The following is a 16,254-nucleotide window of genomic DNA, read 5'->3' on the forward strand; positions in this document are numbered from 1 at the left end:
TTGAGCTGATTTTTGGTGTGTGAATATACCTGGATTACAAACAGATGAAGTGTGAAATTCCTTCCGGTCCATTGATATTTGTTTTCATGGTAAAAAAACATGATATTTCATTGATATATCATTTCATTGATATTTTGCTAAGTTATGAGCCTTGGACTAAGATTTTTTTTTTTAAATAACCTTTGCCAAATGGTTTTTGTGCAACCTTTTCTGAAATTGAACTGATATTTGATATGTGAGTCTACCTACATGACCTTCGGATGAAGTGTGAAATTCGTTCCTGTCCTATGATTTTTTGCGAAGTTATGGGCCCAGGACTAAGAAATGTTCTCCATAATAACTGTTTTCAAAAGTTTTTTTTAACGCAAGGCTTTCAGATATTGAGATAATTTTGGTATGTGAGTCTACCTACTTGACTTACAGGATGAAGGGTGAGTTTCGTTCTGGTCCGTTGATTTTTGGCTAAGTTATGGGCCTTATTTTCTCTACAATAGCTGCTGCTGGACTTCAAAGCACAGTAAGGGGCATGTTTTTTGTCAAACTCTGCTCGATGTTTAATTCCTATTTACACAGGGTAGTCATATAGCAAACGGGCCTTTTTTGTAAAAAGATGCAATTTGGCTCTTTTTATGACCTTGAAGGCGTGGAACATACTGTCACATACAGGTGAGAATTAATGCCAAGTAACTGCCTTATACTGCAGTGTTACTGAAGGGATGTACCAGTCTGGACAAGCCTTATTTTGACAGTAAATTGCTGTATTTTGACATGTGACCAAAAAATTTGACCTTGATCTTAAACATAGACACATTGTTGTAGTGCTAAGTAACATTTGTTCCATGTTATTTTTAATTAATTCAATACATAAAGCAGATAAGCCTTAAGTTTTGGCAATAAATTCTTTACTTTTACTTTGCACTTGACTGTGGACACATGGTTCTTAGGTGTTTTACACACCTAGGCCCGGTTTAACCACTAGGTTACACAGCCTGGCCAGGTTTAACCTCTAGGTGACACACCCAGGCCCAATTTAACCACTAGGTGACACAGCCAGGCCAGGTTTAATCACTAGGTAATACACCCAGGCCTGGTTAAACCACTAGGTGACACATCCAGGCCCAGTTTAACCACTAGGTGACACACCCAGGCCCAGTTTAACCACTAGGTGACACATCCAGGCCCAGTTTAACCACTAGGTGACACATCCAGGCCCAGTTTAACCACTAGGTGACATACCCAGGCCCAGTTTAACCATTAGGTAACACACCCAGGCCGGTTTAACCACTAGGTAACACACCCAGGCCTGGTTTAACCACTAGGTAACACACCCAGGCCCAGTTTAACCACTAGGTGACACATCCAGGCCGTGTTTAACCACTAGGTGACACACCCACGCCCAGTTGAACCACTAGGTAACACACCCAGGCCCGGTTTAACCACTAGGTAACACACCCAGACCCTGTGTTATGATCTTGAAGCATGAATTTGTGCGCTGGTCAGACAGACAAATCGACAGCCACAACACAGAGTGACTCCCAAATAGCTTTCTGGTAAGGGGGGCATAATGCAACAAACTACATGTTGCAAGTATTGATGGTTTATTACCACTTTAAGATCTCCACATCCTACAATATGACACAATACAGATGACAATAGTTAACACATGAGTTGAGAGCAACCAGATCTGTATTATATATTACACTCAACAAAATGATGGGAAAATCCACTAAATGAAACACCACATATGGTAGAATGGTACTATAATACAAGGTCATAAATATCCTATGTACATATACTAAATACAATTAAAAAACATCATGAGTGAATACACAGGTATGAAAAAAACACACAGACATTTGTCAAATATTTTTTATTATACAGGGTATTTGCAATTTCTTGCAGAGGGTTTAATCTCTTATCACAACCATGACAAAGGTTAATTAAAGAGGTTTCATTTCAAATTGAGCGAAAATAACCTTCCTATTGAAGTAAAGTTTACCATGCAAGATCAATACGTTAAATAGTTATTGTTGTTGTTGTTTTGTAAATATGACAAAATAAGAACTGTCAATGAAAACTCGTATTACCAGGTACACAACATTTGATTGCCTATTTATTACACATGAACATATTCTTTAAAAGATACACAACCATTTAGATGTACAACCAATATGACTTGTAGGTGAAATTGCACAGCTTTTGTCACAGATGGGTTCAATCATAATCAATACAAGCCTTGAAAACACGGATAATTAACCCAACAGAAAAGATTAAACAAAGGAAAACTGTTCTATGACTTCATTTGTATTAGAGAAAGGAAAGTAAAATTACATTAAATGAGTTGCGTTCTGAGAAAACTGGGCATAATGCTTGTGCGTAAAGTGTCATCCCAGATTAGCCTGTGCAGTCCGCACACTGGCGCACATGCTAATCAGGGACGACACTTTCCGCCTTAACTTGATTTTCATGTAGAAGAGACTTCTTTTAAACAAAAAAATCCATAAAAGCGGGATGTGTTGTCCCTGATTAGCCTGTGCTGACTGCACAGGCTAATCTGGGATGACACTTTACACACATGCATTAAGCCCAGTTTTCTCAGAACGTGACTCAAATAGAAGATCTTGAACAAAAATGATAAGCTAAGCTAAAACATGTTTATTCAGGGTCATGTTGTGAAATTTTTCCAGGGAAAATGAGTTCATATCAAATCATTATAGGTTCAACATAAAATATTCTTGTATTTCTTTACTGAATAGCAGTAATTATGTTTATGATAATAAAAAAATACATTTTCATTATGATTTTACTGACTGATGGGACGAAATTGAAACATTAAAATATAATTCAGACTGTCTCTACGAAAACGGGGTTTAATGCATGTGTGTAAAATGTTGTCCCAGATTTGCCTGTGTAATACCCACAATTTAATCAGGGACGACATGTTTCGCTTTTATGGTATTTTTAATTAAAGGAAGTCTCTTCTAAGTGAAAATCAAGTGTCGCCTGCAAAACTAAACACATTCTCTTTAAAGACGATATGAAATAAGAAGACTGGTTTATAATAAATCATCTGTTAAAGCATGTGCAGAAGTCTAAAAGCAACCTTTTGTCAAAAATAATGCTGACTGGTTAACCTGAACAAAACTTACAATAAATATAAATATGTTTTTCTTTAAGTACCAGTGTTCACAGAAAATAAATGTAAATGGTGAAAATGACTGGCCAATGGACATGAGAGAGAAGGAAGATTTGTTTCAATGGTTGAGGTAGATAAGGTTAAATCTGACTGAATAAGTCTTGATATTTAAACGTCCTTGTATTACACATAATGAAAAGCATTTGTGTTTTGTTATTACAATTGTTGTTTCAACCCATATGGACATTTTTGTTTCAACCCAGGGCACAATACCAACTAAGAGAGGAAAAAGTTTTCCAATATTCTTAATATGCTTATTAGCACCCTTATCAGGACAGTATTTTTAATTTAGTCTTCAACCAAACTAGACATCAAGTATAACATACATGGAAAACACCTACATGTCTAGATCATGCTTTGCAAACAGTATTAGAATAACTGAAGACTGCCATCTGGTCTTAAACTGTCTGCATCTTCTCATAGGCTTAGGAAAATATTAATACAGTATACCTATCACTTACTGATCAACTACCACTTTTCAATGTCATCAAAGGGACAAAACAATGGTAAAATAATATTCAGTGTAAACATTAAAAAAATGATTGTCACACAAATAAATCAAAGAACAGACTTAAAGTTTCATAACCATATAAAACAAATGAGAAAATAAAATCCTCAGATGAAACTATAAATCCCTAAAACAGAATTTCCATAAAAACTATCTATACATTAATTATGAAGCACTATACAAAGCAATATATCTCCAGCCTAAAATAATCTACAAATCGTAGATATAATTGATTTATTGAATTAAAACCCAATAAAGAATACATGGATAGTATTTATTGCTTTATTATTTGGCTATTAATATTCAAATTAGCTCAATAAAATAATGTACCAAACAAAATACAGTTTGGATTTTTTCGCTGAAGTATATCAGTCCTATAACAGTGATCACTAAACCTACTCGATCTTTTATGGTAAGCTGGTTTACTAGTGCTAAGAGCACATACTTATGCCAGTAACTGACAACAGCCGTTCTTAACCCATTTATGCCTAGTTGACACTCCCATCCTTCTAAATTGGATCAATTTATTTCCAAAATTAGGGATGTTTAGTATAATTTATTTCTATATTTAGAATATTTCTTACAGAAATTCCTTTAAGCAAACAGCGCCGACTCCAATGAGACGCCGCATCATGTGGCATCTCATCTGGGCCTACGCTGAATGTCAAGGCATTTTTTCTAGACGCTAGGCATAAATGGGTTAAATCAGAGGTAGGGAGAGTTGCAGAAAATATTTTATAGACCAACTCAAAACAGTTTAAAGCTTTGGCTGGATATCAATGCCATGAACCTCTGATTCAAAAAAGCCTCGCTTTGGCAAAACTGGGCTTCAGACATGAGCGTTGAGTGTCATCCAAGATGAGCATGTGAAGTTCTCACAGGCTAATCAGAGACGAAACTTACCGCTTTTATGGAATTTGTGGTATTAAGAGTCTCTTCTAAACAAAAATTTTGTCCCTGATAAGCCTTTGCAGTCTGCACAGGCTAATCTGAGACAACACTTTACCAACATGCATTAAGGCCAGTTTTAGCAAAGCAAGGCTCGTATAACAAACAGAAAAGCTTCTGATCAAGAAAAACAACTTTAAAATTATGTTCCTCATCTTACAATTGACTATTTTCCATGTAGGACATTACTATAATCATACCGAATACAAAAAATGAAATCTTTACCCTGTCATTTCATTATGCAACTTGATTAACATCAACTAAAACAAATAGAAAAGCTAAGTTACAAATGCAAACATATCTATAATAAGTTATGAATTCAAACAAACAAGAGCTGTTTCACTCTAAACCATGTACATCCCCATGACAACATGTTTTAACGACATCTGAGACCAATCCCACTATGAAAATCAACATTTTGATCGTGTGATTGGTGCACATGCCTGCTTCGTCATAGCAACACAAAGAAGCCATGATAATATTTAATTAGGTTTGGTAAGAAAACTACAACAATACAATGCATATATACATAAACAGAATCATTAAGATAGGTTTTATTGTGAAGCAGCTCAAATATAGTACAATTTATTGCGACCCAAAGGGCAAGTCAGATGGAAAAAAATGTGTTGGTAATCTTTATAAATACTAGCACCAACATTTCAAAGAAAAGGAGCATGTAGGTTCAACCAACAACAATTCTTATTAACAGCACTATGTAGTTTTAACAAAGGAAGAAAGAAAAACAAAAGTTTATTTACTTCACTTTATAGGTTTTAAACGAGCATGCGCCCATATTTTTAAAAAAGTTTTATGAATTGCATGGTCTCTACATCCTTTCAACACAAGTATTGTTCAATCACATAATAACATCAAATTGGTTCAATAGCATTATGGCTAAAGAATGTTCACATGTAATATCTGTCTATGCTTCAAAATAAATGACTAGCAATATGGCTCTTTGATTTTCGGTTTAAAGACTAAGTAATATAAAAAAAGTATAGTTAATACATGATTATGACCATGGGCCCAGTGCAAACATGTGCTTTATAAAGTGTTCATAGCATTATACTATGATATTGTACAGTTTGCATTGACCTAACAGTATACCTTAAATTTAGAAATTCAACAACAGAGTATGTGAAGAATGAATATTTAAACATATTAAAACTATATCATCAAATGGCAAAAATGATAAGATGAAAATCTATAAATAATAAACATATTATTTACACATATTTTTGACTTAAAAGTGTCATTAGAAAAATATAATATGTTTAACAATAGTGAATTGATTATTTGTTGAAAGATTTTTTACACTAAAATCATATTTTGCCTACATTAATTTTCTATTAAATGAACAGAAATGTACCATTATATTATTCTAAATTAATCTCAAACCTTGTTTATCTGTATCATAACTATGTACATATAAGGTTCATGAAATTTAAGATTAAAACTTTAAAAAAGTCAAAGCCAATCATAAGAGGGTAAATTTAATCATCACAATTGTTCACTTAAAATTAAATCTTACTAAAACATTTCATGCCTCTCGTCATTGTTACTATCAATTCACCTGAAAATGTCATTGTGTTGGTGTCAACATTACAAACACAAATAAATCAGGAAGAAATGCTTACTTACAATATTACACAAATGAAGAAATACAAAAACAACAGGTTTTTCATAGATTCACCATGACTTTGTCTGTGTTATGAGTATAAGTGACACTATTATTTGAATGATGTGATTTCCCAGACTTGCTGCTAGTGGGGGTGTGAGAACGAATATACGAGGGGGCCTGAGATGAATACACGCTACTCGAGTAGCCGAACTGGTTGGGCGCAAACCCCGAGTCTCTTGTGAATGCTGAGTTCTGAGTGTGAGCGGAGTATACGGACCCATGGGGTGAGGGGTACACAGGGTGCATCGGGTAGTAGCCCTGGGCCGTCGGGCTGTTGAAGATCCCCGGGCCTGGCATCGGGTGGGGCACGCCCACTCCTGCAAGCAGTATGGAATGTTTAGTCAAACATCACGCACAGGTTTTGAACAAAAGAAAATATAACATTTGCTATTCTTTAAAACCATCAAATCAAAATTGGTTTGTATTTTCATTGTTTATATTATAGTAAATTAACAGTAGCTTGTTAATGTGTTTTCAATCATGCTTAATTTAGTCATATATGGGAAAACTGGACTAAATGCATGTGTGTAAAGTGATATCACAGATTAGCCTGTGAAGTTTGCACCAGCTTATCAGGGACGACACTTTCTGCCTAGACTGGATTTTTGTTTATAAGAGATTTCCCTTAAACAAAAAAATCCATTAAAGCAGAACGTGTTGTCTTGATAAACCTTGTGCAAACTGCACAGGCTAATCTGTGAAAAAACTTAACACAAATGCATTGAGCCTTGTTTTCTCAGAGCAAGGCAAAAATGTGTTTTTGATGCATTATTTATTAACAGAAAACTAACTCATGACTACTTGTATTACATTTATTACATGCAACTAGTCAAAAATGTTTATATATGTGCCATATGCTGTTTTTATGTCTTCCCATGGATTATAGGATAGGGATAATACCATTGATTTGATGCTGGCTTTTCACTTTTACACAAAGAAAGAAATGACAATCTAAATTATCAATAATATTTGCTGGCTCACTTTGAATTGATGTCATTTGACATCACAACATTATTATTGCATCAAAATTAACACTTAACATGTAAATAATGATGACAATCTAAACTATCAATAATTTTTGCTGGCTCACTTTGAATTGATGTCATTTGACATCACAACATTATTATTGCATCAAAATTAACACTTAACATGTAAATAATGGCATAAATGAAACTAAATAACACGATGCTGCATTCAATATATGCATATGCTTCTGGTATTATAAGGTCTAATTCCAAAAGTAGGTCAATGTCAAAGTGAAATGAGGTCAGTAGTTCAATGTCAAAGTGAAATGAGGTCAGTAGGTCAATGTCAAAGTGAAATGAGGTCAGTAGGTCAATGTCAAAGTGAAATGAGGTCAGTAGGTCAATGTCAAAGTGAAATGAGGTCAGGTGATATTAGTTAGCTGAGTGTTGAATTAAAGTATTAATCCAAGCTTGTATTGATGTGAAGTAATTAAATGCTCACTGTAGGCTTACCATGAATTTCAATTTCTAAATTAGTAGGTCAATATCAAGGTCAACATGAGGTCAAGTGAGGTGGTTGTGTTGATAGTGTTCAAACACATCATCCATGCAAGTATCAAAGTTTGTAGGAAGCATTAATGACATTAGACAAAACGTGTTATTCTGGGTGAACCTCGTAGGAACAGACGAACACGCAAACAAATGGTAAAAACCTTGATCAATCAACTTTAGAAAAAATATAATACATATGAACCTAAGTAACACAGCATTTCTCAACATAAACACATATGAGTCTCGTTCTGGGAAAATAGGGCTTAATGCATTGCTCTTTTATAGATTTGTTTTATTTAAAGGAGGTCTTTTCTAATAAAGTCCAGTCCAGAAGGAAATTGTCATCCTACTTCACACACATGCATTAAGTCCCATTTTCCCAGAGAGCTGCTAAAATCTTTCAACCAATCTACCTCTATCTATGGGGGCTTGCACGTGGCCATTACCAATATGGCTGCCATGGTGACTTCCATGCACGCTACCGTGGATCGAGCCTGGTCCCCCATTGGTCAGGGTTGGCGTGGTGCCGACGGGCGCACCGTTTGAGCTGCCTGCGACGGCCTTGCGGCAAACCGTGTTGCGGCAAGTACAAACCAGTGCAATTGTGCAGAAGATGATGATAATCAGACTGCCTACGAAGATGCCCACGGATCCAGCAACGCCCCATTTCAGGAACATGTCAAAAATGAAGCTGTGGTCTGAAAATGTTACATAAACATTTATCATACTGGGATTACACTCTACACCTAAAGTGGATTTTCTTTTAGAAGAGACATCTTCTCAACAAAAAATTCCATAAAAGTGGAAAGTGTTATCCCTGATTAGCCTGTGTGGACTTCACAGGTTTATCTGGAATGACTTTTTACTCACATGCACATTTTTATTTCTATCATTAAATATTTTGTGGCAAACTAAGTGCATAGCCAGTCAGTGGCACAGTTTAATTTGAGCAAGGTTTTCTCAAAGAGTGAATATTTTTTATTTTTAATCGGTTTAATTGGTAAACACCTGTTTATTTTAGTCCATTTGAGTCCATTTCCTGGGACTAGAACCAGTGTCTATGGGGAAGATATAAAGAACATTGCAACAGTGGGGATCCAACCCTAATACTGCAAAACAGAATTTGTTTTTATATCTGTGTTCCAGCTAGGATTTGAAAAGGGCAAAGGGGCAGCTATTTTGTCAAAAAGGCACGTTTGAAGCGCAGTATTTTGTCAAAAGGACACTTTCAAGCGCGCAGGCTTGTAAATCACTTTCACACCTGTGTTATGCGATAAACAATAACCCCACTTGCCAAACATCACAGGTCATTTTGGGTGTTATCATTCTCTATTGAATATACTTTGAATTGCTGAAACACACTGTCCACACATGAAGGTGTATACAATTATAACTGTAAATGTCACAAGTCAATACTGACCTATCTCAACAATCTGTGTGCCTTAGATACAGTACTGTAAACTACTTGCTTTTAATTTAGAGGTAAAGATCCCTCAGTTTGTCACAATGCACTACTATTAAAGCCCATGTTTTCCATGAGGATGAATGACGTCATTTTGTACATGGGTCTAATTTGTGCATGCTTTCTTGAACAATAAAACTAGGTAATGGTTTTCGGATTACAAATTTAATTATTCGCATTTGAAAATACTTACATGGAATAATGTTTTGAGTTATACCAATGAATAACATATGGATATAACACATAATTCAATAAGGTAGGTAAATAGCGTGTTTTGAGATTGCCAAACTATGCTAATGCATACATATACTTGCATGAATAACCTGACAAGTTATATCGGGCGCCGGATATTTCGCGGTCGCAATCTTTGCACCCCTTCATGTGCAATATATTGAAGTTGCAGTGTAGTCCCTTGGCGGACATGTTTTTCAACAAATCTGAACCAAAACTCATCCAAGATATAATTAGAAACAAGATGTGTTTGTGAAACACAATGTCCCCCTATATGATGTTTGACCTTGAAGGATGACCTTGACCTTGTGAAGGATGACCTTGACCTTGACCTTTCACCACTCAAAATGTGCAGCTCCATGAGATACACATGCATGCCAAATATCAAGTTGCTATCTTCAATATTGCAAAAGTATTCATCAAATAAGTGATTTGGGCCACATATATTTGACATCTGACCTTGAAGGATGACCTTGACCTTGACCTTTCAACACTCAAAATGTGCAGCTCCATGAGATGCACATGCATGCCAAATATCAAGTTGCTATCTTAAATATTGCAAAAGTATTCATAAAATGACGATTTTGGCCACATATATTTGACCTCTGACCTTGAAGGATGACCTTGACCTTGACCTTGAACTTTCACCACTCAAAATGTGCAGCTTCATGAGATACACATGCATGCCAAATATGAAGTTGCTATCTTCAATATAACAAAAGTTATTGCAAAATGTTAAAGTTGGCGCAAACAGACCAACAGACAGACCAACAGACAGGGCAAAAACAATATGTCACCCACTACTATAGTGGGGGATATAAAAATGTTCTGACCAAGTGTAATGAAGAATGGAATTTAAATAAAACTAAGATTGTTAACAAGGTTTTACTATAGCCATATAAGGAAAAATACCCCAACCCTGGGAACCAAGTTTGTCAACAGACTGAAACCATTTTCAAACTCATCAGATATTATGAGAAGAAATGTTCTTACCAAGTTTCATGAAGATTTGCCAATAAATTTGACTTAACGAGTGTTTGCAATATTTTACTAAATCCATATAAGCAAAAATGCCCCACACCCTAGCGGCCATGTTTTCCAACCAACCAGAAACATTTTCCAACTTATCCAAGAAATAATTGGGACAAATCTTCTGACCAAGTTACATGAAGATCCAACTATTAATATTGCCTCTATTGCCTCAAATGATGACAACGCAAAACAGAAGACAAACAAGGCACTGGGGACAAAAGGTTATCACAAAAGCTCACCATGAGCATGTGTGCTATAAATAAAGTTTGTGTTTTGCTAAAACCATAAAACAATTCTGCACAAGGAAAATTATATCGCAAATATAATATCAAATTAGCCACACTATGATTAAGAAAAAATCCCGAGAAAACATTAGGAATTTATTTGAGCCGGCATGGAAATCCAGGAATTATATTAATGTGGATAAAGATTGCATATCTCATTTACAACTAGCCATCTACAAAAACGTGTTATCTTACAATCAGACATAAACACTAAAACCCTTCAGAAAACATAGTGGATATGTTGTAAAAGCACCAACATGTTGCCAACATTTCTGTGGACCACTCCATTTCCTGGCAGATAACACCCACATACCCAGCTGTGATTAGATAGACAAAGGTGAACTGACTTCAACCAGGCAGACAGATCTTACATGTTCAAGAATAGAAACATTTTATTTTTTAAGATTTCGAATTTTTCCAGTGAGGAAAATTACTTACTATATATTTCTCCATGTTCAAGCAAGTAATGGAATTTAAAACCAACCAAACCTGCCTTTGCGAAACACAATGCCACCAATTGCACTTTTAAGCCACACCATTGCTACTTTAGAGAAAATTGTTTAGTCCAAGGCCGATAACTTTGACAACAATCAAAGGACTAGAACAAAACTCACACTTCACCTGTAAGTCATGTAGGTAGACTCGCATACCAAAAATCAGCTTAATATCTGAAAGTGTTTCGTATAAAACCTCTGAAAATGGTTATTATAGAGAACATTTCCAATCTATGTTGCTGTTTTGTTTGTTTGGCTTTTTCTGCATTTTTAACTGTATTTCAGTATTTTATGGTAGTCAATAAACTTACTCTACCCAGTGAATCTTAAGCCATTAACAGCTAACAGCAGGAGAATGGTCATAGACTGGTAAATAGTTTTATAACTAATCACCATATAAATTATGTGTCTGGGCAAAAATTCAAACACATTCTTGGATTTGTAGTCTAAGGCTGTATAACCAGATGATTGGCTAGTGTTTTTACTAATGAAACTAATATTTTGTCCACAGCAAAATAACCTTAATTACGTACTCTTACGTAGCAAAAATTAAAGACCCAATGAGAAATAAATACTTCCATCCCTTGATGACCAACTGCCCTTGACTGCCAGACAAAATAAATTCATAAAATTGATGCTGTGAGAACCTGGCCCCGTGTTCACAAAACGATTTTGCAATCGAAAATCGATTTTAACTGACATCGATTTTCATTTTTGCCTATCAACTACAATGGAAATCCATTTTCAATGACAAGCAAAATCGATTTTCGATTGCAAAAAATGTTTTGTGAACACGGGGCCTGATTGTTAATATATGTAGGTGTCCCAAAATATTTGTCAAGTGATGGTCTCCATCAAACAATCCTGATTTTGAAAGAGTGACATGAGCAAATAACTGAACAATATGAATCCTGCTCTAAACAAGAGCTGTCAGAGGACAGCGCGCTCGACTATTCGAATGCTTGACAGTATAACGTAAGCCATCATGAGGAAATTGTTCAAATTATTCAATAAGGTCAAGGTAATAGTTCAGGTATATTTTCCACAATCTATTGAATTTTGTAAAGACATAAAACAAACTTATAAGATTGTATTTCAAGTTTGATAGCAATAGCTTGGGTGGGAAGTTTGGACAGTCCTTCAAAAATAAAGTAAATAAATATTTGTGTTTTTTTAACCATGTTTCAAAGAAAAAAATATGTTTGGGTGGAATCCATTGTGGTATTCAGGTAAGTGTTGTTTTGTCAAAGTTTTAATAAAATCTGATCATAAATAAAGAAGTTATGGCAATTTAACTAAAATGTATTCTTTTGACCTTGAGAGTCAAGGTCATTCAAAGGTCAAGGTCAAATTGAACTTGCCAGGTACAGTACCCTCATGACAGTAAGAAAATATTTGAAGTCTGAAAGCAATAGCTTTGATTCTTTAGAAGTCAAGTGGATCTAAACACAAAATTTAACAAAATATTCAGTTACTAAGACAAAAAGGGCCATAATTCTTACAAAATGCTTGATACAGTTGTCTGCTCTTGTTTATAGATTGGGGTCATGTTGGTAAAGAAGTAGGCAAAATATGAAAGCAATATGTCGAGGGACATTGAAAATATTTGAGGTGGTACGCAAACTTTAACATAGATTTATCAATAATATGCATATTTTAAATGGAAAAAGGGCCATAATTCTTAAAAAATGCTTGATAAAGTTGTCTGCTCTTGTTTATAGATTGGGGTCATGTTGGTAAAGAAGTTTTCAACATATGAAAGCAATATGTCTAGGGACATTGAAAATATTTGAGGTGGTACGCAAACTTTAACATAGATATATCAATAATATGCATATTCTAAGTAAAAAAAGGGCCATAATTCTTACAAAATGCTTAATACAGTTGTCTGCTCTTGTTTATAGGTTGGGGTCATGTTGGTTAAGAAGTATGCAAAATATTAAAGCATAAGTCAAGGGACATAGGAAATATTTGGGGTGCTACGAAAACTTTAACATTTGCAGGCTCACGCTGACGCCGGGGTGTGTAGGATAGCTCCACTATACATATTTCATTACATGTACATCAATGTTATCTTTTTGGCTATGTACACATGTATTTGCCAATAAAATTGACTTGACTTGACTATATAATAGTCCAGCTAAAAAACTGGGTTAAATGGATGTGTGTAAAGTGTCATCCCAGATTGCACAGGCTTATCTGGGAAGACACTTTCCTCACATGCATCAAACCCCCTTTTTACAGAGCAATGCTTATTTGTATCTTATCCTAACAAAAATCATCTTTCATTTTAACTGTAAAATCACTGACATTATTGTGTCAGTCAGAAAAATTACTGCATACGAAGACGTGAACACTCAAGATATATTTTCAGTCAATCAATCGCAAATTGTGAAACATTTGACAGCCAAATGGAAAAGAGCCCCTATAGGAGTCTGTAAACCAAGTAAAAAGTGGCTAATTAATATCGAGAAACAATTTTCAAGCATCTGGCTTTACCATTTTAGATGTTTATTTGATCCAAATCAAATAAATCAATTTCCCCCCCCCCCCGAACTTGCAGCCCAGTTGTAAATAAGTATAATTATTAAAGATATTTTTTCAATATTGCATGCAACCGTGACAACTACTCTTGATCTATTGATTTCAAAATTAAAAAGGTTCATCAGTGCCTCAAACAGAACCAGTATACTTATTAATATGATCCTAATTACTCTCTGGATATTGTTTTGAGAAAAAAAACATGTTAGAAGACTCTGTGACCTTAACGATTTAGATGATTATTGAAACAAGAGGGCCTTAAAGGCCTAAAGTCACTCACCTGCGATAACAAGATATTATTGGGACAAATCTTCTGACCAAGTTTCATGAAGATCAGAAAATATATGTGGCCTCTAGAGTGTCAACAAGGTTTTACTATAGCCATATAAGGAAAAATACCCTGCCCCTTGGCAGCCATGTTTTTCAAGCAAACATAATTATTTTCAAATACATCCAAGATATCATTGAAACCAATCTTCTTACCAAATTTCATGAAGATTGGACAATAAATGTGGCCTCTAGAGTGTTAACAAGGTTTTACTATAGCCATAAATAGCCATATAAGGAAAAATGCCCCGCCCCTGGTGGCCATGTTTTTAAAGCAACCAAAACCATTTTTGAACTCATCCAAAATATCATTGGGACAAATCTTCTGAGCAAGTTTCATGAAGATCAGAAAATAAATGTGACCTCTAGAGTGTTAACAAGGTTTTACTATAGCCATATAAGGAAAAATGCCCTGCCCCCGTGGTGGCCATGTTTTTCAACCAACAGGCATCATTTTTAAACTCTTCCAAGATATTATTGGGATGAATCTTCTGACCGAGTTTCATGACGATCGGACTATAAATGTGGCCTCTAGAGTGATAAGATTTTACTATAGCCATATATAGCCATTTAAGGAAAAATGCCCCGCCCTTGGCAGCCATGTTTTTCAAGCAAACGATACCATTTTTGAACTCATCTAAGATATCATTGAGACCAATCTTCTGACTAGATTTCATTAAGATTGGACAATAAATGTGGCCTCTAGAGAGTTAACAAGGCAAATGTTGACGCCGCACAATGGACAATGAACAACTGACGATGCATGACAGACAAAAGGCGATCACAAAAGCTCACCATGAGCACGTTGTGCTCAGGTGAACTAAAAAAAAGGCCAGTGTGTGTGTATTATGAAAGAACAAGTTTCATGTTCCAAGCCCTTGTTTTTGGTTGACAAACCACATACTTTGAAATGTAAACTGTCCTATGATGTAAACATGGATTAACATGCCTACCTCCAGCCCTGATATATACATATGTAGAATAACATACTTCAGTTAGATATACATCAGTCATATACCACTTAACACTTTGTATTTTACAACACATAAACCAACATTTTTACTTCTTTAGGCCTTATAACCAGCCTACTTTTTGACAAACTAAGGATTTTTCGGTGACCTTGCAACCATTCCGTGGCTAATATTCTATTATTCATCAACCTTTTTGCATGGAACATTTAGACTAAGGACACCAAATGTTTCATTCAGGGCAATTTCAGGATATTTTGGTAAAGTCAGAAACTGTTCAAGATGTACTGGCAAACCTGCTTGGTCCTCCGCATTGCTGCGAGGCTTCTGAATGTAATATCCACCCTGAATGGATCCTGCCTGATGACAGCTCAAAGCCGAACTAAGATGAAGCTCAGATATTGAGTCACTTGCAACAGGTTCTGTTGTATTCCTGAGTTGAAGCCATTCAAGATCTCAGTGCAGCATTTTGCTGACATTCTGTATCCTGCAGGATATGTTTGGATGGATAAAAAACACAAACAATAGGAAAATGGACCCTAAGGCGTTCACCTGAGACCCAAAGAAGCTAGACTTTTCTGAAAAGTGCAAGCTGATTCATGAAAATTGGACCAAAAAAGTGACACCTGTTTATTTATTCAACTAGTTTTAGAGCTCACATGACAAAGTTTCATCTCGGCCGAGATTTCATTGGGACAAAATTAATCTTCTGACCAAGTTTTATAAATATTGGCCAATAAATGTGGCTAATATAGCGTCAACACAATTTCACTAAACCCATATAAGGAAAGCTCCCGCCCCCTGGCAGCCATGTTTTTCCCACAAACTGGAATAATTTTTTTACTTGACCGAGAAGTCATTGGAAAAAGTGTTCTAACTTAATTTCAATTATTATAGCTAAGATTTCACTTGATTGTGACATTTAGAGTGTTTACAAGGTTACATTATAGCCATTAAAGAAAAGATTTCCAGCCCACTGGTGCCCATGTTTTTCAAAACACCAGAACCATTTTCGAACTCAGCCTTGATATCATTATATAAAAAATTGTGACTAATTTTCATGAC

General features: G+C 35.3%; 1 protein-coding gene across 1 annotated transcript in view; it reads right to left on the bottom strand.

Moving 5' to 3' along the window:
- Nucleotides 1-1,581: 1,581 nt before the first annotated feature.
- Nucleotides 1,582-16,254, bottom strand: part of LOC127844563 (uncharacterized) — a 114,731-nt gene continuing 100,058 nt past the window's right edge. The window contains exons 6-7 of the mRNA XM_052374917.1: nucleotides 8,264-8,548; nucleotides 1,582-6,650 (exon numbers count right to left, since the gene is read on the bottom strand). Of these exons, the coding sequence (XP_052230877.1) occupies nucleotides 6,334-6,650; nucleotides 8,264-8,548 (602 nt within the window). The 3' untranslated portion in view covers nucleotides 1,582-6,333. The remainder of the gene's footprint in view (nucleotides 6,651-8,263; nucleotides 8,549-16,254) is intronic.

This window comes from Dreissena polymorpha, chromosome 9 (assembly GCF_020536995.1).
Source record: "Dreissena polymorpha isolate Duluth1 chromosome 9, UMN_Dpol_1.0, whole genome shotgun sequence".
In the NCBI taxonomy this organism is placed as follows: Eukaryota; Metazoa; Mollusca; class Bivalvia; order Myida; family Dreissenidae; genus Dreissena; species Dreissena polymorpha.